This window comes from Mustela nigripes, chromosome 7, assembly GCF_022355385.1.
Source record: "Mustela nigripes isolate SB6536 chromosome 7, MUSNIG.SB6536, whole genome shotgun sequence".
Taxonomy (NCBI): Eukaryota; Metazoa; Chordata; class Mammalia; order Carnivora; family Mustelidae; genus Mustela; species Mustela nigripes.
The window spans coordinates 32,528,185-32,551,579 of NC_081563.1; the positions used below are offsets into that span (position 1 = coordinate 32,528,185).

Below are 23,395 nucleotides of genomic sequence, written 5' to 3' on the forward strand. Positions count from 1 at the left end.
AGAGTCACTTATGGTTTGTCTCCCTCCCAATCCCATCTTGTTTCATTGATTCTTCTCCTACCCACTTAAGCCCCCATGTTGCATCACCACTTCCTCATATCAGGGAGATCATATGATAGTTGTCTTTCTCTGCTTGACTTATTTCACTAAGCATGATACGCTCTAGTTCCATCCATGTTGTCGCAAATGGCAAGATTTCATTTCTTTTGATGGCTGCATAGTATTCCATTGTGTATATATACCACATCTTCTTGATCCATTCATCTGTTGATGGACATCTAGGTTCTTTCCATAGTTTGGCTATTGTGGACATTGCTGCTATAAACATTCGGGTGCATGTGTCCCTTTGGATCACTACATTTGTATCTTTAGGGTAAATACCCAATAGTGCAATTGCTGGGTCATAGGGCAGTTCTATTTTCAACATTTTGAGGAACCTCCATGCTGTTTTCCAGAGTGGCTGCACCAGCTTGCATTCCCACCAACAGTGTAGGAGGGTTCCCCTTTCTCCGCATCCTCGCCAGCATCTGTCATTTCCTGACTTGTTGATTTTAGCCATTCTGACTGGTGTGAGGTGATATCTCATTGTGGTTTTGATTTGTATTTCCCTGATGCCGAGTGATATGGAGCACTTTTTCATGTGTCTGTTCGCCATCTGGATGTCTTCTTTGCAGAAATGTCTGTTCATGTCTTCTGCCCATTTCTTGATTGGATTATTTGTTCTTTGGGTGTTGAGTTTGCTAAGTTCTTTATAGATTCTGGACACTAGTCCTTTATCTGATATGTCGTTTGCAAATATCTTCTCCCATTCTGTCAGTTGTCTTTTGATTTTGTTAACTGTTTCCTTTGCTGTGCAAAAGCTTTTGATCTTGATGAAATCCCAGTAGTTCATTTTTTCCCTTGCTTCCCTTGCCTTTTGCGTTGTTCCTAGGAAGATGTTGCTGCGGCAGAGGTCGAAGAGGTTGCTGCCCGTGTTCTCCTCAAGGATTTTGATGGATTCCTTTCGCACATTGAGGTCCTTCATCCATTTTGAGTCTATTTTTGTGTGTGGTGTAAGGAAATGGTCCAATTTCATTTTTCTGCATGTGGCTGTCCAATTTTCCCAGCACCATTTATTGAAGAGGCTATCTATGCCCCCAACGTGGGAGCAGCCAACTATATAAACCAATTAATAACAAAATCAAAGAAACACATCAACAATAATACAGTAATAGTAGGGGACTTTAACACTCCCCTCACTGAAATGGACAGGTCATCCAAGCAAAAGATCAGCAAGGAAATAAAGGCCTTAAACGTCACACTGGACCAGATGGACATCACAGATATATTCAGAATATTTCATCCCAAAGCAACAGAATACACATTCTTCTCTAGTGCACATGGAACATTCTCCAGAATAGATCACATCCTCGGTCCTAAATCAGGACTCAACCGGTATCAAAAGATTGGGATCATTCCCTGCATATTTTCAGACCACAATGCTCTAAAGCTAGAACTCAACCACAAAAGGAAGTTTGGAAAGAACCCAAATACATGGAGACTAAACAGTATCCTTCTAAAGAATGAATGGGTCAACCGGGAAATTAAAGAAGAATTGAAAAAAATCATGGAAACAAATGATAATGAAAACACAACGGTTCAAAATCTGTGGGACACAACAAAGGCAGTCCTGAGAGGAAAATATATAGCGGTACAAGCCTTTCTCAAGAAACAAGAAAGGTCTCAGGTACACAACCTAACCCTACACCTAAAGGAGCTGGAGAAAGAACAAGAAAGAAACCCTAAGCCCAGCAGGAGAAGAGAAATCATAAAGATCAGAGCAGAAATCAATGAAATAGAAACCAAAAAAACAATAGAACAAATCAACGAAACTAGGAGCTGGTTCTTTGAAAGAATTAATAAAATTGATAAACCCCTGGCCCGACTTATCAAAAAGAAAAAAGAAAGGACCCAAATAAATAAAATCATGAATGAAAGAGGAGAGATCACAACTAACACCAAAGAAATACAAACTATTATAAGAACATACTATGAGCAACTCTACGGCAATAAATTTGACAATCTGGAAGAAATGGATGCATTCCTAGAAACATATAAACTACCACAACTGAACCAGGAAGAAATAGAAAGCCTGAACAGACCCATAACCAGTAAGGAGATTGAAACAGTCATTAAAAATCTCCAAACAAACAAAAGCCCAGGGCCAGACGGCTTCCCGGGGGAATTCTACCAAACATTTAAAGAAGAACTAATTCCTATTCTCCTGAAACTGTTCCAAAAAATAGAAATGGAAGGAAAACTTCCAAACTCATTTTATGAGGCCAGCATCACCTTGATCCCAAAACCAGACAAGGATCCCACCAAAAAAGAGAGCTATAGACCGATATCCTTGATGAACACAGATGCGAAAATACTCAACAAAATACTAGCCAATAGGATTCAACAGTACATTAAAAAGATTATTCCAGGGCTGCAAGGTTGGTTCAACATCCGCAAATCAGTCAATGTGATACAACACATCAATAAAAGAAAGAACAAGAACCATATGATACTCTCAATAGATGCTGAAAAAGCATTTGACAAAGTACAGCATCCCTTCCTGATCAAAACTCTTCAAAGTGTAGGGATAGAGGGCACATACCTCAATATCATCAAAGCCATCTATGAAAAACCCACCGCAAATATCATTCTCAATGGAGAAAAACTGAAAGCTTTTCCGCTAAGGTCAGGAACACGGCAGGGATGTCCATTATCACCACTGCTATTCAACATCGTACTAGAGGTCCTAGCCTCAGCAATCAGACAACAAAAGGAAATTAAAGGCATCCAAATCGGCAAAGAAGAAGTCAAATTATCACTCTTCGCAGATGATATGATACTATATGTGGAAAACCCAAAAGACTCCACTCCAAAACTGCTAGAACTTATACAGGAATTCAGTAAAGTGTCAGGATATAAAATCAATGCACAGAAATCAGTTGCATTTCTCTACACCAACAGCAAGACAGAAGAAAGAGATATTAAGGAGTCAATCCCATTTACAATTGCATCCAAAACCATAAGATACCTAGGAATAAACCTAACCAAAGAGACACAGAATCTATACTCAGAAAACTATAAAGTACTCATGAAAGAAATTGAGGAAGACACAAAGAAATGGAAAAATGTTCCATGCTCCTGGATTGGAAGAATAAATATTGTGAAAATGTCTATGCTACCTAAAGCAATCTACACATTTAATGCAATTCCTATCAAAGTACCATCCATCTTTTTCAAAGAAATGGAACAAATAATTCTAAAATTTATATGGAACCAGAAAAGACCTCGAATAGCCAAAGGGATATTGAAAAAGAAAGCCAACGTTGGTGGCATCACAATTCCGGACTTCAAGCTCTATTACAAAGCTGTCATCATCAAGACAGCATGGTACTGGCACAAAAACAGACACATAGATCAATGGAACAGAATAGAGAGCCCAGAAATAGACCCTCAAATCTATGGTCAACTAATCTTCGACAAAGCAGTAATTTAAAAATATTTACTTTTCTGAAATATTCCATTGCAGTCAATGTACAATTTGGTTTACCATACGTTTTTTTAAATGCTTATCAAATAATGTTGATCATAGTGTTTGCTATTGTTTTTTTTAGCTTTGAGATATAATTGATGCATAAGCTGAAGATGTAGAACATATTGATTGGATACACTTACATATTGCCAAATGATTACCCCCGTAGTAATAGCTAACCCCTCCTTCACATCACATATTGACTGTCTCTTTTTTTTTTTTTTTTTTTTTTTGTGGTGAGAACATTTAAGATTGATCTCTTGGCAATTTTGAAATGTGTAATAGGATAAATATGTATAGTATAAATAGTCCCACTGTGCACTAGATCTCCAGAGCTTATTCACCTTATATCAGGAAGTGTGTACCCTTTGACCAAAATATCCCCATTTCCCCCAATCCATGGTAACCCCCATTCTACTGTTCCTGGGAGTTTGGCTTTTTAGATTCCACATGTGAGACCATACAGTGTGGTTCTTTCTGACCTTTTTCACTAGCATAATGCCCTCAAGATCCATGTTGTAAACACCAAGATTTTCTTTCTCGTGCCTGAAGGATACTCCATTATAAAGGTCTAATACCTCTCCTTCAACCATTCATCTGTTGATGGACCCTTATGTTGTTTCCGTATCTTGCTTATTGTGAATAATGCTGCTATAAACATGGAGTGCCGGTATCTTGTCAAGATTCCATTTTCATTTACTTTGGAGATACACACGCACAAACACACACATGTACACACCACACACACACATATGCGCACACACACACACACACACACCACACATGCACACACACAGGAGTGGGATTGGTAGATCATATGGTGTTTTAAGTTTTTGAGGAACAGACATGCTGTTTTCCATAATGGCTGTACCAATTTACATTCCTACCAAGAGTGTATAAAGAGTCCCTTTTCTCCACATCCTTACAAACATGTTCTCTCTTGTCTTTCAGATGATAGCCATCCCAACAGATATGCAGTGTTCTCTCATTGCGGTTCTGATTTGCATTTCCTTCATGATTAATGATTTTAAGTACCTTTTTATATACTGTTGACCATTTGTATGTCTTCTTTGGGAAAATGTCTGTTTAGTTCCTCTGCGCATTTTATGATTGGATTGTTTTTTATTTTCTTATTCTGTTGACATAGTTTGGATATTAACCCTTTATTAGATATATGGCCAGTAAATATTTTTTCTCCATTATGCAGGTTGCCTTTCATTTTGTCAAGTCTTTTGCTGTGGAAAGGTTTTTAGTTTGATGTGGTTCCATTTACTAATTTTTGCTTTTGTTGCTTATGATTTTGGTGTCCTATCCAAAAAAAAAACAGTTACAAACATCAAGGAGTGGTTTTCCCTATGTTTTCTTCTAGGAGTCTTATGGCTTTATGTCTTATATTTAAGTCTTGAATCCCTTTCAAATTAATTTCTGAGAGTAGCATGGTGTAGAGGTCTAGTTTCAGTCTTTTTGTGGTTATCCAGTTTCCCCAGCACCATTTATTGAAGAGATCATCCTTTTGCCGTTGTTTTTGGATCCCTTGTCAAATATTAGTTGACTGTATATATGAGGGTATGAGGGTTCCTTTGGACTTTGTGTCTTTTTTTTTTTTTTTTTTTTGCTGGCACTTTATTACCATAGCTTTGTGTAGTATAGTTTGAAATCAGGACATGTGATCCCTCCAGCTTTGATCTTTCTCAGGATTGTCTTGGCTATTCAGGGTTTTGTTGTTGTTGTTTTTTTCCCCATTCAAATTTCAGGATTTTTTTTGTTTTTGAATTTATATGAAAAATTCCATTGGAATTTATAGGAATTGTGTTAAATCTATAGATGGTTTTGGGTAGTATGGACATTTTAACAATATTTTCATGATCCATGGACACAGGATAGCTTTCTGTTTCCTCTTCAATTTCTTTTCACCAAAATCTTATAGTTTTCAGGGTACAGGTCTTTGGTTTCCTTGATTTAATTTTACTCCTGTGTTTGTTTTTAATATTGTGAATGGGATTGGTCCTTTTTCAGATATTTTGTTGGAGTATAGAAATGCTACTGATTTCCACATGTGGATTTTTGTGTTCTGCAACTTTACTGAATTTGTTTATTGGTTCTAACAGTTTTGGTATGTTTTCTTGTGCGTGTGTGATAAAGTCTTTGGCATTTTATATATGAAAGATTATATTGGGTTAAGGAGTGCACTTATTGTGATGAGTACTGGATGCTATATGGAAGTGTTGAATCACTAAATTGTTCACCTGAAACTAATACTGCTAGTTAACTAACTGGAATTTAATAAAAACTTAAAAAAAGATTATACCATCCGCAAGCAAAGACAGTTTTATTACTACCATTCTTATTTGGATGCTTTTTGTTTCTTGTCTGCTGTGGCTAAGACCTCCAATCCTATTAGAATAATAGTGGCTAGAATGGGCATCATTGTCTTGGTCCTAATTTTAGAGGAAAAGCTTTTGCAGTCCTTTACCATTGAGTGTGCTGTTAGCTGTGGGCTTCTCATCTATGGTCTTTATTATATGGAGGTATATTCCTTCTATACTGAATTTGTTGAGTTCTTATCATGAAAGGTTGTATTCGTCAAATGCTTTTTCTGTGTCTACTGAGATCCTGTGTTTGTAATCTTTTATTCTATTCATATTCTAAAAACATTTATCGATAGTGCATATGTTGAATTGTCCTTGCACCCCAGGGATAAATCTTTCTTGATCATTACATATGATTTTTTCCAATGTAGTGTTGATTTTGGTTTGCTAATATTTTGTTGGGAATTTTTGCATCTATATTCATCAGGAATACTAGCCTATAGTTTTCTTGTAGTGTTCTTATATGGCCTTGGTATCAGGGTAATGGTGGCCTCCTAAAATTAGTTTGGTCGTTATTCTCTCCAGTTGTTTTAAGAGAGTTTCAGAAAGATTGGTGTGAATTCTTTGAATGTCTGGTAGAATTCACCAGTGAAGCCATCTGTTCTTGGACCTTCTTTGAAAAGTTTTTAACTACTGATTCACTTTCCTTACTCATTATTGGTTCGTTCAGATTTTTTATGTCTTTCAGTTTTGTTAGGCTTTATGTTTCTAGGAATTGATCCATTTCTTCTTGGTTATACAATTTGTTGGCAATATAATGTTCATAGTTGTCTCTCTTTTTTTTAACTGTACAGTATGACCTTTATTTTATAAAAGAGATATTTTTGATAACATTTCACTTTCATATATAAAATTTTAAAAAGCCTGGAATAAAACTTACAATGTTTTATATTTTAATACATTAAAATGTTTATCTTAAGAAGATGAATTAGAGATGATTTTTATTTTCTTTTTCCTGGTTTCCTTATTTAAAAAAATTCTAGAACAGGGAAAATTATTTTTAAATGTTTAACTTTTTCAATAATTTCTAGAATGAATAAATTAGATTTACTAAAAATAACCTAGAGTATACAACCCCCTCCCTTTCATTTACTTATTTACTAATTTATTTTCCTCTCCAGCTTCCTCCCTTTTATTTTTAATTTTTTTCCATTTTTAAAAAAGGATTTTATTTATTTATTTGACACAGAGAGAGAGAGAGAGATCCCAAGCAGGCAGAGAGGCAGGCACAGAGAGCGAGAGAGGGAGAAGCAGGCTCCCTGCTGAGCAGAGAGCCCGATGCGGGGCTCGATCCCAGGACCCTGAGATCATGACCTGGGCTGAAGACAGAGACTTAACCTACTGAGCCACCCAGGTGCCCCTATTTTTTTTCCGTTTTATTTTATTTTTTTTTTCAGTGTTCCAAAATTCATTGTTTATGCACCATATCCAGTGCTTCATGGAATACATGCCCTCCATAATACCCACCACCGGGCTCACCCAACCACCCACCCCACTCCCCTCCAAAACCCTTAGTTTGTTTCTCAGAGTCCACAGTCTCTAATGGTTTGTCTGCCCCTCCAATTTCCCCCAACTCACTTCTTGTCTCCATCTCCCAATGTCCTCCATGTTATTCCTTATGCTCCACAAGTAAGTGAAACCATATGATAATTGACCCTCTCTGCTTGACTTCACACAGCATAATCTCTTTCAGTCCCGTCCATGTTGATACAAAAGTTGGGTATTCATCCTTTCTGATGGAGGTGTAATACTTCATTGTATATATGAACCATATCTTCTTTATCCATTTGTCCACTGAAGGGCATCTTCATTCTTTCCACAGTTTGGCAACTGTGGCCAGTGCTGCTATGAACACATAGTGTAGTAGTCTCTTAATGATCATTTGTATTTGTGCGGTATCACGTGAAACATCTTTCATTTGATTTTGTCATCGTAGTCCTGCTAAGCATTGGTTCATTTTGTTTATCTTTTCAAGAAAGCAATTCTTAGTTTCATTGATTTTTGCTATTTTTCTGGTCTCATTTACTTCTCATCTTTTTCCCCCTTCTGTTGACTTTGGGCTTAGTTTTCTTGTCCTTGAGGTGTGAATATAGGTTGTTTATTTAAAATATATATATGTTTTTAATTTGTAAAGTTTTTTCCCATCTGAAGATTTTAGTTTAAATTCAATTATCCAACATATAATACATCATTAGTTTAAGATGTAGTATTCAATAATTCATCAGTTGCTTATAACACACAGTACTCATCACATCACGTGCCTTCTTTAATGCCCATCACCCAGTTGCCCCATCTCCCTGTCCACCTCTCCCTCCTCAACCCTCAATTAGTTTCCCAGAGTCCAGAGTCTCTCAGTCTCTTTCTGATTTCTTCCCCTTCAGTTTTCTCTCCCTTCCCCTATGTCTTCTGCACTATTTCTTATATTCCACATATGAGTGAAACCATATGATAATTGTCTTTCTCTGATTGACTTATTTCACTTAGCATAATACCCTCTAATACCATCCGTGTTGAAATGTTTCGTTTCTTTTTCTTTTTTTTTTTAAGATTTTGTTTTTATATATTTGACAGAGATCACAAGTAGGCAGAGAGGCAGGCAGAGAGAGAGAGAGGGGGAAGCGGGGTTCCTGCTGAGCAGAGAGCCAGATGGGGAGCTTGATCACAGGACCCTGGGATCATGACCTGAGCCAAAGGTAGAGGTTTTAACCCACTGAGCCACCCAGGCGCCCCATAATGTTTCTTTTTTTAATGTAGAATTTATCACTGAAATCTTTCCTCTTAGAATTGCTTTTGGATTATCTCATAGCTTTTTTTTTTTAAGATTTTATTTATTTATTTGACAGACAGAGATCACAAGTAGGCAGAGAGGCAGGCAGAGAGAGAGAGAAAGGGAAGCAGGCTCCCTGTGGAGCAGAGAGCCCGATGCGGGGCTCGATCCCAGGACGCTGAGATCATGACCTGAGCCGAAGGCAGCGGCTTAACCCACTGAGCCACCCAGGCGCCCCTATATCATAGCTTTTGATATGTTGTTTCCATTTCCATTTTTTAAGATGTTTGATACCCATTTTTGATTGCTGCTTTAACCTATTGTTTCAGGAGCATATTGTTTAATTTCCATGTGTTTGTGATTTTTTCCAGCTTTCCTCCTGTTATTGATATCTAGTTTCATGTTATTATGGTAGGAAAATATTTGTGGTGATATGATTTCAATTATGAATTTGCTAAGACTTGCTTTGTGACCTGTCATGAATTATCCTAGAAAATGTTTTATATGCACTTGAAGAATATATATTCTTCAGCCATTGGATGGAATGTTTTGTACATGTCTTTTAGGTCCATTTGGTCTAAGGTATGGTTCAAGTCCAGAATTTTTTTGTTGGATCAGTCCTCCAAACAGAAAACCATTGTCGAAAGTTGATATTCAAGTCCCCATACTATCATTATATTGTTTATTTCTTCCTTCAGATTTCAGTGTTTAATATATTTTGGTGTTCTGATATTGGAGATATATATATACACACACACACATATACACACACACTTATGATCTATGTTCTCAAAGAATTGACCCCTATATCCTTATATAATGACTTTGTCTTATCATTTTTGGCTTAAAGTCTATTTTGTCATATATAACTATTCCTTCTCTTTTGTGTGTCCTTAAAGCTGAGTGTCTTGTAAGCAACATATATAGTTCAGTCCTTTTTGTTCTTCTTTTTAATCCATTTGGCCATTCTACTGTTGATGTATATCTTTTTCATTTGTTTGTTTTCTGGGGGTGATGGTGAAATTCAATCCATTTATATTCAGAGTATTGACTGGTAAGGACTTACCATTTTCTAGCTGTTTTTAGTTGCCTTGTTCTTTTTCTTGCTGCCTTACTCTATAAATTGATTACTTTTTTAGTGGTATATTTTGATATCCTCTTTACTTTTTGTGAATCTACTGCAGGTTTTTGCTTTGTAGTTACTATGAAGTTTACATAAAACAGAAGCCTACATACTCTTAACAGTGTATTGTATATTTTCATGATACTAGTCAGTGTTCTTACCCACTCAAATGCACCCAAACTCCTATTTTTTTTTTCTCCAACAGGTTGCTGGAATGTCTCTGGAAACCTCCTCTGGACTTGCACAAGAACTTTTTCATCCTTGGGTGAGTGCCTAAGACCATGTTTTCTAAGGCTTCTAGACTGCAGCAGAGATTGCTAGAACTGGTTTAAGGGCTACTGCTAGGTTAGTACTGTAGGCTGAGGTATAGTTGCCTGTTACCAGATTTGTGGGTGAGTGAGATGACTCCTGGGTCCCTTGGCATTTGGTACCAGGTCCCACAGCTCCTTCAAAGGCTCTTTTGTCTATGGATGGATGCTGAATTTGTGTGTGTCTTGGAGGGATTGTGGGATGGGGGGGGTGGGCAAAAAGGAGAAACAGCTTATGCCATCATGATGTTGGTATCACCTCCAAGTTCTTCATTCTGATGTTTTTTAAAACTCTTATCTCCTAAAGCATAATGACTAATAGTTCTTTTCAAATATTCTCTCTTTCTTTGTAGTGTGTGTGTGTGTGTGTGTGTGTGTGTGTGTGTGTGTGTTCCTATTTGGGTCTATCTTCATTTTAGAAGTATTTCCTACACATCTGGTGATCTTGGGCTATGCATTTTAAGAGTGGGGTATTTAAATGCTTTTTGGAAGGTCTCATGTGAGCATAGGACTTGCTGACTTTTGTGATTGAATTTCACTGGGAAGTGAATATTACTAGATGCAAAATTCAGTATATGTGGGTCTTTTTGTTGAGTTACAGTTTTTCCTAGGGAGAATTCTTCAGTCTCCTGGTTGAGGAGCATATGCCTGGTTGCTTTGCATCTGGGGACTTAAACTGGGAAAAAAACTAGAGATTTCACATTCAGCATGTGGATTTTTACTGAATTCCCATGACTTCAGAGGCACTTGGTTCCTCCGGGGAATTCCTGTGTCTAAGGAATTTGGCCTGTCTTTTGAAATGAGTTCATTGCAATTTTAGTGGAGTTGGGAAGATGTAAAGATAAATGTGTGTTTAAGTTATGTTCAATAGGAACCCCAAGGTTGATAGAGATTTATGGAAAATTCATGTATTTCAACACAATTTCTAGGAGAAGAGTTGAGATAAAAAGAACATATGCAGTTAGAGTAGCATCTGATCAACTAGTGACTGCCTGGCCCTGAAGAACTTAAAAGTAGTTAGGGATCAGGGCTCAGTGAGCTGAATGGGTTCTATGACCTCTGGCCAGGGATATGTGGCGATGGGTTTTCAAAATATACGAAGGATATAATTTGGGATATAAAAGAATTTGAAGACACTGCCCCTCTCTTTGTGATATGGAAGGTCTTGGGCTTATTTTAATTTGCACTGTCTCTAGTTTGTCTTCAACTTTCCAAAATTGACCTTAGAGTTGTTAAGGCAACACTTTATACTTTCTAACACTCTTTGACATACATTTGCCCTTCCACATTATTTTTTTTTTAGTTTTGAAAGATAAATGTGTAATATACATATTTAGTGTCACAATAATAAAAAGTTCACAAATACCCAATTGGTTATACATCCAAGCTCTTATATGACAGTCCCTAATGATGTGGTGGGTAGAAGTTGAAAAAAATCTTAGAGTTTCACAAACAGCAGCTACTGAACCAGAGGTTCTCTTTCATTCTTTATTCTGAGATCATCATCCTCCATTCCATGGAACTTCAGTTAAACTCAGAGCAAAGTTTCCTTTGTGGACTGCAAAGGGGTTGAGACTTCTTGGCCCAAAAGACTAAATTGTTTGATTTTATAATTTAAAAGTATGTCTTTACAGCAGACAATTGCATCTCAGAGGATTATTTTCTTTAGAACATGCCTGTGTATAGATTTGGATATACCTACAGTGAGGTAGTCTTGCTTTGCTCGGGATAAGTTCATGTGCATTTGCTTAAGCCATTGCTGATAGGAGAATAGAATGTAAGACCTGGCTGGAAAACATGGGCAGATATGATCTTCACCTTATGTGGCCTGAGTCTGATGCAGTTCAACATAAGATAGACTGTTGAGGCCCCAAATATTACATTGAAGAGTGAATATCCAGACCTGGGAATTAATATACCTGAACTGTTATGTATTTTGGGGGTCACAGTTGCTTTGCAAACTGGCCATCTTATGTGGAGGGCAGGGAGGGACCAAAGAAAGGAGCAAACCACTCCAGATTGGCAAGTGGCAATTTTAGTAAGCAAGGAAACTTACTTAGAAGGCTTATCTTGGTGGCGACAAGACAAGCAAATTTCCATTACCTGGCTGCCACATCTTAAAAGTTTATATATAGGCCCTAACTGGGTTCTTAGTCACATATTTGCTGTCCAGGTGATCTCAACACATTATTTCAAGGGCATGTCCCTGTGGAAGCTCCTAATGGTAAGGCAAGCTGAATGCATGTTCCAAGGACAGGAAAAGGGGTGAGGAATCTCTGATTGCCTGGGTCCAATTGTATATCAACTGGTGGTCGTATCTTCTTGATGACTTTCCCCAGTAGTCTTTCTAAAGGCCACTGAGCAAAACCTTATCATGGGAGTTTTACCTTGAAGGGGAGAGGCAGGTCTCAGAACATGGAATGAGCCCTGGAAAGTAAGGAATAAACTCCTGTATTTTTCTGGGCCTTGAAATTAAGAACTCATTTCACTGAAAACCGGGATATGTTCAAGGAACTTCTGCTAGGAAATACGTGTGGTGTACATAAGCTGGCTCCTAAAACAGGGTCTACATGGGAGAGCTACAAGTAGGGATCTCTTGAAGTTAGTCTTGGGTCTTGGCTTGCAGGTTATGAGAGCACCATATATTAAAAAAATGGTTTCAATTTTACTGCCTTCCTTCCTCTTCTTTGATCTATTATCCTCCAAACAGCAATAAAATCTGGTTGGCTTGATCTCTGCTGTAACAGAACTTGAGGAAGCATTATACCCCGGCTCTAGACAAAGCAGTCTAAGGGAGAGGAGTGGTTAAAACAACAACAAGAAACATAATCTCTGAGGAGGTGGCAGGAGGTCATATAAGAGGCCACATAAGACTCCTGGAGCCAAGTGGCTGACTCGGGTATCCGGTGACAAGATGGATTTGAAGGGCACGGAAGCATCTCCCAAGGAGTCCTGATTACTTAGGGTGGAAATTTGATAAATACTAAACTTATTCAGTCAAATGGGATAAGGATCTCAGATATTGTAATTTGAGGATTTAGGGATTCATGAGAGAGATGAAGCCATGCTGGTTACATTGATAAAACAAATTACATTGTAGTTTTTGTTAAATAGGAAAATGCACTTTATTCTTTTGATGTCCTCCTGGACCCTTTTGAGCAACAGATGTGAATTCTAGTTCTTAGGGACTTCCTTTCCCTTCTTCTTTTAATGAGATCCAGACAAACATGTTGGTTTTCTTCTTTTGTGTTTAGTCTGACACCACTTGCATACTCACTCACCTCCACACAAGGTTCCAAGTTCTCCATCACCTTTGAAGAAGCTGCTGCTCCTCCTCCTTCCCCACCCCCACCCCCATTTCTTGAGCAGATCCCCTACCAGCTATCTTTGAACTTTGTTGCTGGACTAAACAAAAAAAGGTATTAAAATGTTTCATGCTTTATCTCTACTTTTCCCTAATTCTTAAATTTTCAAGACTCTTCAGGAAGTCCCCACAAATTCTGCCATCTCTGACTTTAATCACCCCAGCACCTGCTGGTGGTGTCCACAGGTATCTGCTACATCTCATCACTGGTCATGACCATTGTGTGTGTGTGTGTGTGTGTGTGTGTGTGTTTGTGTGTGTGTGTGAGTGTGTTTACTTTGCTCGGGGCTTTTGCTGCCCGTGTTTCATCTCTGGGCTTACGGAAGTAAAAAGAAACCCATCTTTCACACAATGTTTAAGAAACCCAGCCAAATCACTCTATTTCCTTTTTGTGGGTATAAATCTTCTTTGAAATAATTTTTTACTATAATTTTCCTAGTTTTTCCTTTTTTTTATCTGTTTTAATAGTTTAGTATCTAGTTCCTAGAGTAGTGCCTAGTGTACAGTAGGTGCTTAGCAAATGTTTAGGGGAATGAATAAACCTAAAATGAGCCAAAACTCAGTTTCAATTCTAAATTCTCAAAGGAGGTGGTCCTGCCTATCTTTAAGATTTCAGAACAGGTTAGGATTCTCTGGCACCCTCCTTCTTTATAAATTGTATTCTGTGGCCTCCAGCCCTCAAGAGTACCATGCTATCTTCAAAGTGTCCATAGTGTTCTTCAAAGCCTGCCTCTTTGCCCTGTGGGAGTGAATAGTCCTTGAGCCATTGCTCTATGCCAGGCATGGTATAGTTGTTTTATAGGTAACTATGTAACTGAATTGCTGTAACAAACTTGAGATAGTGGATAACATTCTCATCTTATAAATGAGGAAACAGAAGTACAGAGGCCAAGGTTCCACCTCTGGAAATCTTATTAGGAACTATCTGAATGTTAAGTAAAGTCAGAGTCGATGTTCTTCACAGCTATGCTCTCCTCTCTCCCCGCCCCAGGTTCCAGAGCACTCTTGCTTTCTTCCCTCTTCTTGAGAAAGCAACCTTAGTGTTAGCATTAGGAAAACTATGATTTATGCAATGAGAAAACACTCATGAATACTTTGGTTTTGTTTTTAATACTTACGATGCAATGTTGGCATCCTAAACATTTTGGCGTTTTTTGTGACTATGGTCTAATGAATTTACAGTTTTCTTGTATATGTTTGCAAACCTTACAAGGTTCATAATGATTTCTTATTTAAAAGATTGTTTTCACAAAGACTGTTCCATTGGTGCGTCCTTTCTTCTATTCCTGCCACACCCCGTCACCCCTGCATTTATTTAACACCTGTTAAGAGTCTGGCACTTTGTTAGACACTGGGATTCCAAAGATTCTCAAATATATATTTTCATCTCTCTTGTCAGCTTAAATTTCCTCAGTGTCTTCTCATTTTCTTAGAATAAGTAGTGAAAACCAAAGCATAACATTAAAAACCCTTCATGATTTGGCTCCTGTGTCCCTCCCTCATGATTTCTTTGCTCTTTATCCTGTTTCCCATTTTCATCTCTTTTTCTCTACTTCCAAGCCCCGAGTAAATAAACTCTCCTGAACTACTTTCAATGATGCTATCCTCTCTAGGTTTAAGATGTCATTCTTCTGCCTGGAATATTATCCTCCTCATTTGCCTAAAACTTGATTTTTCATTTTTCGCTAAGCTCTCTGCAGAAAGGTTTTCTAACCCCCAGAGTCTGGGTAAGGGGCCCCTTCTCACCACTTCTGCATAGTCTATGCTTCCCTGCTTGTAAACAGGCAGGGGTTTACTTTCTTTTTCCTCACCATTTTGTGCCCTCAGTATAAGGTCATTCCTGATACATGGCAGTGCAATGGCCAGAGGCATGAAAAGTAGATAGGTTGTTTGGGAAAGGACAGGTATGTGTGGTGTTTTGTTTTGTTTTTGTTTTTTTAATTTTGGCTCCTTTAAAAACAGGAAAGCATCACATTTTCTTCCAAGTAACTGTTAGTGTCTGCTTCGTCTGTCTTGTTATAGATTTTTGTTTTGTTTTGTTTCTACAAGGATTGCAATTCACCCCTTACTGCTGTCTTCTTTGCAGTCAAACTATACTAAAATCCTTTAGAAAGCAGAAAGCATTGGCAACAGGAAAACTACTTATTTTTGCCAAAACTCCATACTTTATTGTACATTTTGGAAGCTTCTTGCCAACTTCAAAATCCTTTTGTTGAAAGTTTTGTGTTTCCTGAAAGAAACAGGGAGCTTCCCTGGAATCCCTTGGATTAGTTATGGGACGAGTTGAAGATACACCTGAGGTTTCTGTGTATGTGAATGGAGGTTCCAGCTATTGTAGAAACTACCAACTGAACATACTCTTGGCCTGGATTATTAGGGTCAGGTTGGAGATGGGGTTCTTGCAGCAATGATAATCTCCTCCAAGCATTGCTTCTTTGGCAGGAGAGAAGGAACCATTTTTCTTTCCCCTCTTTACAACTGACTGACACATTTAACTTGACTCTATGAAAAATGCTACAATAGTCATTTCCTTGGGCCACTCATCTTACATGTTCAGTTGCTGGGCATCACATGAATGCTGTCTATGTACACCATGGAGGGCAAGACATGAGCTCTGTTGGAGTTTTAATTGTAAAACTAAATTCTCTATATGCTCAGGCTTTACAGTTAGGTACTTACATTTAACGAAACTAAAAAAAAGTATTAAGTCTGTCACTTCTCATGACTCAGCTGTTGGAATTCTGGGCAGGAGGGAGAATTTCAAATGCTGAAAGGGTACAGTGATTAGAAGAGGAAATACTGCATTGTGACTGTCAAATATCATCTACTTAATGTTTGATCTAGTCTGTGCTTATAGCAGGATACACGTGGGGCTATAGAAGAAGAAAGTGTTAATCAAAAGTATAATTTCTCTCCCTCACTTTTTCCATTGCGATCCCTAGAAATCTGACTTTGATTTCTGCCTGCCTTTTCCTCCACCAAACCCAGGAGTTGGGTGGTGCGTCTGTTCTCCCTGCTGCCCTTGTCAACTATTGCTTGTTCTTAACTTGGGAATGGAGCTGCTGCCACCACGTCAGAGCGGCTCCCTCTCCTACTTCCTGCCTACTGTAGCCACCAGTTACTGCGGCTGCTATAGTCACACAGAACCTAAAGGATGTGGCTGCTGTCCATATGGACTGTGCCCAATAATGAAGCCAAAAGAGGAAAAGCAGAGCTCAGAACTGAAGTGATAGTCATGATTACATTGTTTGGACCCCCTAGATCCAGCCATGTCTGAAGCCAGCAACACCGTTTAGACTATATTAAATGGTATAGACTGCTTATACTAGCTTTAATGGCATTTTGACAGCCTTCAAATCTTGGTTGATAAAGGTCCCAACACATTTTTCAAGTGCTCTGGGTTCTCTGGTCATAAAAAACCCTGTCTCCTTTCCTAGAAACTGATATGTGCTTAACTCTTGATCATCCCTGCTGGGTCCATGACCATGGTGGTAGCAACAAAAGTCTCTATTTTCACCTTAAGCTCTGCTTTTTGTCTGCAGGCTTCATTATTGGGCAGATTCTATGTGGCATCCATGAAGACCACTAGACTCCTATCCCCAGTAGAGAGAAAGCATTTGTAGAACTGGTAGGAAGATCTCAGAGGAGGATCCTGACTGGCTTGGCTCCAGTCAGAAACTAATCCCTGAAGCAGTCAGGATACTCACGGGAAAGGAAGCTTTTGACAGGCCAGGTCTAATTTCATGATTATCATTTGGGGTGAAGATAGGGCCAGCACCATCAGAACAGGAAAGATCTACTCTAAGGCTGATAAAGAAAGGGATTATGAAGCTATCCATTTGGGTCAGCAAGGGCTACTCTTTACCTTAATTTTGGCAAAGGACCAGGTTCCTTGAGGAAATTCATGAAGACTACCTTGTTTCTGGAAAGAGTGGGCTGTGTCTTCCCATCTCATCCCATCTCATCAACATTGCCTTGATGACTATCCCACAACTCCCCCCCCCCCCCCCCCCCCCCCCCCCATCCCCGATATGAACATCACAGCTGTGGCTGCCAGTTGTTTTAGGTCTTACCCTGGTTTTGCCAGAAATCAGAGCCTGAAGTAGAGACTCATGTGCTACTTCTTTATTCAGGAGTGAAATCCCATGGAATAGGAGGAAAGGAAAACAGAAATGCGTCAGAAAAGGAGGGAAAGCCAATATAAAGGTGCATTATTAAACTAGCTTCCATTTGGTGTTAAGAGCTTCTGAGAGCTCGATCTTGCAGCATCACCTTCTGAGATTGTGTGAATGACCAGCTGGCAAGAGGTCTGTCCAAGGGAGAAAGGAGCCAGTGGGTAAATTCTTCTTCCTATCTGCCCTTGGTCAAAAGTTAACTTTCTGGGTGTTAATTTCTTTGAACTTATTGAATATGCATATGTAGGCTCTGCAGTGTGTCCCATCTCAGTGTCAACAAGAAATCCTGGGCAGGAGGCAAGAAGTACCTGGTGCAGGTATAAGAAGAGGTGTTACATTTTGCTGCTGTACTACAAAATGGTGCCCTCTGGGGAGAGCAGTGCAATCACAGTGGCTCCATCACTGTATTGACCAGCTGCCAACTCTGAAATGACTTGGACAAGGGTTTTTTTTTTTTTTTTTAAGGGTCTTTAAAAATAAGTATTTCTTGGGGCGCCTGGGTGGCTCAGTGGGTTAAGCCTCTGCCTTCAGCTCAGGTCATGATCCCAAGGTGCTGGGATCGAGCCCCGCATCAGGCTCTCTGCTCAGTGAGGAGCCTGCTTCTTCCCCTCTCTCTGCCTGCCTCTCTGCCTCCTTGTGATCTCTCTCTGTCCAATAACAAATAAAACCTTTAAAAAAAATAAATAAAAATAAGTATTTCTTGATTTAAGTAAGCTCTACTTAACTTCTTGGACTCATGACCCCAATATCAAGAGTTGTGTATTCTACGAGCTGAGCCACCTAGGTGCCCTGACAAAGGGGTTAATGAAATAAACTATAGTGGCTGCTTTTAAACCTAGTCACAAGGCCTTAATTGATATTTATCATCTTCCTCCATCTGTTCTAGATTTTCCCCACCTGTGCCTGTACTTCAGTGGTTATATCTTTTTAATGTCAGATTGTGATTGCTTCAGTTGTCTGTTTATTGGTCTTAATGAGAAGAGAAACACTAAGGGATGTTCCAGGGAATCTTCTGCTTCTATACTTGCTCTTTCCTTCATCCATTGTGTAATAGCTCCCCTAGCTCCCCATGGCAGTCAGGATCAAATCACTCCTACCACTTGAATGACTTCATTGTCAAGTAGCATGAGGAAGAATTGACCTATTACAGTGAGCAGTTCACTAGTTTTGTGTACTATCCCCCCATGGAAAAATCTGTTACTCACTCTGCTCACCCCATTTCCATCCCCACCCAGAATTGGAAAATAGGATAAGAGACACAAATTCCCTGGTGAGTTATTAGGAATGATAAGGGCCAATCCTTTTCCATTCCTTGGTTTCTAAACCTCTATATTCTAAGTATTAAGGACATAACACTTATTCCTTAAATACACATACTACATTCTACAGAAGAGACTCCCAACCCCATAATGGTGGTCCTCAACCTGGTAACTTTGCTGAGCCTTTGACAAGCTAATCACAGTTTTGTTAGGTTGGCTGCTTGACCACATGGTCATGTACCCATGTTGAATGTTGTTGATGAGAAATTTGTCCATTTGTCCAAAGTGATATTATATGGGCTATCCTGTCAGTAAGGCAGGCAATCTCTAAGTCCATAAATGACAATGCTGGCTGTAGCACAGTAGTAGGGAAACCAAGCCTGAAACCAGAGTAGATATGGATTCTAGTTAAAATTAATTGCTACTCCTCCGAGATTAAATGGACCTGATATAATTAACCTGTCATCAAATGGTTGTTGGGTTTCCTGCAGAATAGTGCCATATGAGGGATCAGCATTAGTCTTTACTGCTGGATGTTTGTACATTCAGCAGTAGAACTGGATGAGTCTTGCTGAAATTGAGTCTATGCTGCAGGGTTCTTGCACAGCCTCCATTCTTCCATGGTCACCGTTCCTGGTTCTATTATGCCATCAGGAAGTGGTCAAGAAGACCTCCTGGCTGATGTTCACAGGACAAATCATTTCAATCCATTTCATTTTTGATGGTCTTCTCGGTGGTGAATGTTCTCTGGAGGACAGTGTGAGACAAAGTTTTCCCCGTGTTCGTATGTCCATTATATTTTTTTCACAGACCTTTCTCTATAATCTTCTAATCTGTTCCCACCAGGCCCCTGAGCAGTGAACCAGTTCATTCACCACTGCCCAGGATTACTTGTATATCTATATTTCAGAGCACTTCTGTCTCCAACAAAGTGAACAATAAAATAAACTGTTGACAGCTCTGACCATTAAGATTTCTTGAACAATTGCCTTTTAAAGCCCTCCCTGAGGGAGCCTGAAATCCCAGGAAGCAGGAATGTAGGAAAAGGGGAATGAAGCCAGAAAGGTAGGAAATCTACCATAATGGCATATTACCAAACTGATATCAGGGACAGTGACCCCATAAATGACCATTTCTCAGGACAGTCTGTTTGGAGAGGAAGGGGGAAAACTTCCACTAGTCAGGGTTTTACCCTGAGTATTCCTATGTACTTTCACATATATGAAACATTAGGGCAGGAGGCAAGAGGGAATATGCTAGAGGTATGTGGTGAAATGCTGTTGGGTTGTGCCCATGTGAAGTTGGTCAAATTTCCCACAGAGGTGGTAGCTACTATAGCCACTGAGGTTGGAACAAGTGGCCAGATGCCCTGGGGATAGGTGGATATGTAAGGATATGACTTGGGATGTAAGAAGTGTCCACTTCATCTTCCCTCCTTAGAGAAGCCTTCCTTGCGGAATGATGGTACACTTACAGGTTTCATAGTCTCCATGGTTCCCCCCCAGATACTTCTATGAATTAGGCATGTATGTTATTTGAGCACATTAATGCATCCACAGGCAAGGTTGAGGACACAAAGTTGAGTTAGGCCTGGTCAGTATTTTCTGAAGGAGTTTGAAGTCTGTTGTATCCTCATTTGACAGATGGGAAAATGAAATGAAGAGATGGTGACTTTCTCCAAGTCATTCAACCAGAATGTGGCAAAGCTGGATCTATTAACATTTTACGTCTCCTACTCCAAATAAATTGTACTGCCTATACCAGTTATTGGAGCGTTAAAACAGCAAATGACTGGTCAGCACAGGGTCATGACTCCTTGCAGAGCTTCGAGTTTTGAACAATGTCCCACAGTACGTGAGATTTGTAAGTTCTTCAGTGATAATACCATACTGGTGAAGGTAGATCAGGAGAGTTTCTTTTATGCTACATTTGCAGTAGATGAGAGGATGGACAAACCTTTTGTTGAAGAGCGTTCTATCTTTCTGATTGCAGAACCAAAACTAATTGTATTATCCTTAGAAAAGTTATACTGAAAAAATACACGTAGAGCAAATAATAACCAATATAATTTTTTTGACCTTAATATTATGACTGTCTTCTGGTATCATTTAATATTTTATTACATCTTCACTTTAATGATATGGCATTCCATTATATGCTTATATCATAATGTGTTTAATTAAATGTCTTTTTGTTGGACATTTTTCCAGTTTTTCAGTATCAAAATGCTTCATTATATATAGTCATATTAATCCATTTCTCCTGTAACTATCCTCTGGAACTATTTGGGTGTGTAACTCAGTACCAGTTATATGCTCACCTGGAAATGTGTACATTATGCTGACCAAAGACATGCACAAGGGTGTTTATAGCAATACTGTCTATAATAGACCAAAACTAGAAATAGAAATATCTACCAAAAATAGGTAAATACTTGTATATTCATATAGTGGAAGGCTATATAGTTGTATATTGCATGCAACAATGTGGATGAAATTCATAAACGTCAAGTCAAGTAAAAGAAGGCAAGCACAAAAGTATCACATACTACATGATTCCATACAGAAAGCTCAAAGGCAGGCAAAACTGATCTCTGGTGCTAAAAAGTCAAGGGAATGGCTATTTTGCAGGTGGGAGGGTGGGTGGGTAATGACTTGGAGGAAAAAGTATTTATCTTAGGGATTTTAATGACTGAGGACATGGGTGGGCTTCCAAGATGCCAGTAGTGTTCTGTTTCTTGACCTGAATGGGCATTATACAGGTCTGTTCACTCTGAATATTTGAGTAATTTATGACTTGTGTGCTTTTCTGTATGTGTATTATACTTCAGTATAGATATTTATTTTTTAAAAAATGAGTGTAGCCTAGGAGCTGCTGAAGAGTGTCCCATAGAACAACCATGGGGTTGTAAATAACAATGGCACCTAAATGTAGCAAACAGAGTGCTGTTTCATTAGGAGGACCAGCATGTTAGTGCTCAAGAGACCTAGAAAGGGCCAGGTCCAAGTACTTTGTCTCTAACTGATGATGTGGCATATAGGCAAAGATCACATCCGGAGGGTTTGGGGGGATAGTGGAACTGACCCTCGGTAAATCCTGTGAATTCAGAGAGCAACGTTGAGGTCAAAGAGGAGCTTGTGAAAAGCAAAACAGAGCAGGTAAGCTGAGATTGACAACCAAATAACCTCAGGAAATAAAAGGGTTTTGATAGTAATACAAATTTACACATGGGCAGGAGATATGTACTAGGAAACTGGTGGTAAACAGGACTCAGTCCAGGAGATCAGGGACAGCACGTCCCTACATATAGAGACAACATGCAACTCTGAAACTGTGGCTTGCCTGTTGATCCAGTGGTGACAACTGTCTCCTCTGGTAGGTGAGAAATTTCCTTGTTGGTGAATATAGGGTTATTCTCCTCAAAGTGGGGCAAGAGTCACTAGGGACCTAGTAGTGGATGCAGAGAAAAAGAATGAAATTCTCTGGGGAGAGTTCAGTTCTAAGGATTGTAGTGAATTCAGAGAGCAACGGAAGGAATGATAATTCTTGTAATTCTTCTAGTGGTAAGGGAAAACTTACTCCTGTGTGGGTGCAAGATAATTAGAACCAAAACCATTTAATTGGAAGATGTCCTACCTTAGCTGCTGTGGCTTCTAGTATAAGAACAAACAACAGTTGGTCTTCAAATGCCAATCGTGATATGGCGTGAATCCATCTCACTAAGCATGAACCAAGCATGTGTTAGGAAATGGCAAGCAAAATACTAAGGCTTCAATAATAACTGACTTCATGCAACACTATTTTCAGAGAAATTGACAAATATCCCATCTGAAACTCCAAACATACTCAAGGGAGGGAGAGCCTGATTTCCTACCCACCTAAACAGATGAGTCAGCTGGACCCTGAGCAGGAAAATATTATTTATCTAAGGGCCTATAACTCAAGAGCTCAAGGGCCACTTTTCCTCATGCATTGTTTTCCTCGCTAAGCCATGATGTGGGCTGGCAGTGGGACACTAACTAAAGGTGGCATGGGATATTAAGGATTTATATTTATGGTTTTTTTTTTTTTAAACTTCTAGAGATTTCACATTGCTGTCATAGAACTTAGAAATGGAAGGCTGACATGTGGACTCCCACTGCTTGTTAAAGCTTGGTTATTTTTTAGGAAACAAGCAACATCTGAGTTTCCCAAAGACTTGTTTGTGCTTCCCTTGATAAGACCTCAGAGCCCTTTGCCAGAAACTCAAGATAATGCTGTTTAGACTTTGTGCCTAAAAACCACCCTGTGCGTATATATCTGTTAACATGTATGTTATGACTCATAACTTCTGGTCTGAGAACCAAGATTTGCATTTCTAGCAAACTCCTAGCTGATGCTCCATGTCTCCAGATGGCATGTGCAGTAGTGGGGATGGAATATGTTCTTGGGCTCACTGTGGACTGTGTGCTTTAGTTTGGAG

The 23,395-nt window shown here is 39.0% G+C and overlaps 1 protein-coding gene across 1 annotated transcript in view; it reads left to right on the forward strand.

Annotated features, from left to right (window-relative positions):
* LOC132022318 (uncharacterized) overlaps positions 1 to 23,395 on the forward strand; it is an 83,355-nt gene that overhangs the window by 55,802 nt on the left and 4,158 nt on the right. The window contains exon 5 of the mRNA XM_059407624.1: positions 10,033 to 10,092. Coding sequence (XP_059263607.1) covers positions 10,033 to 10,092 — 60 coding nt within the window. The remainder of the gene's footprint in view (positions 1 to 10,032; positions 10,093 to 23,395) is intronic.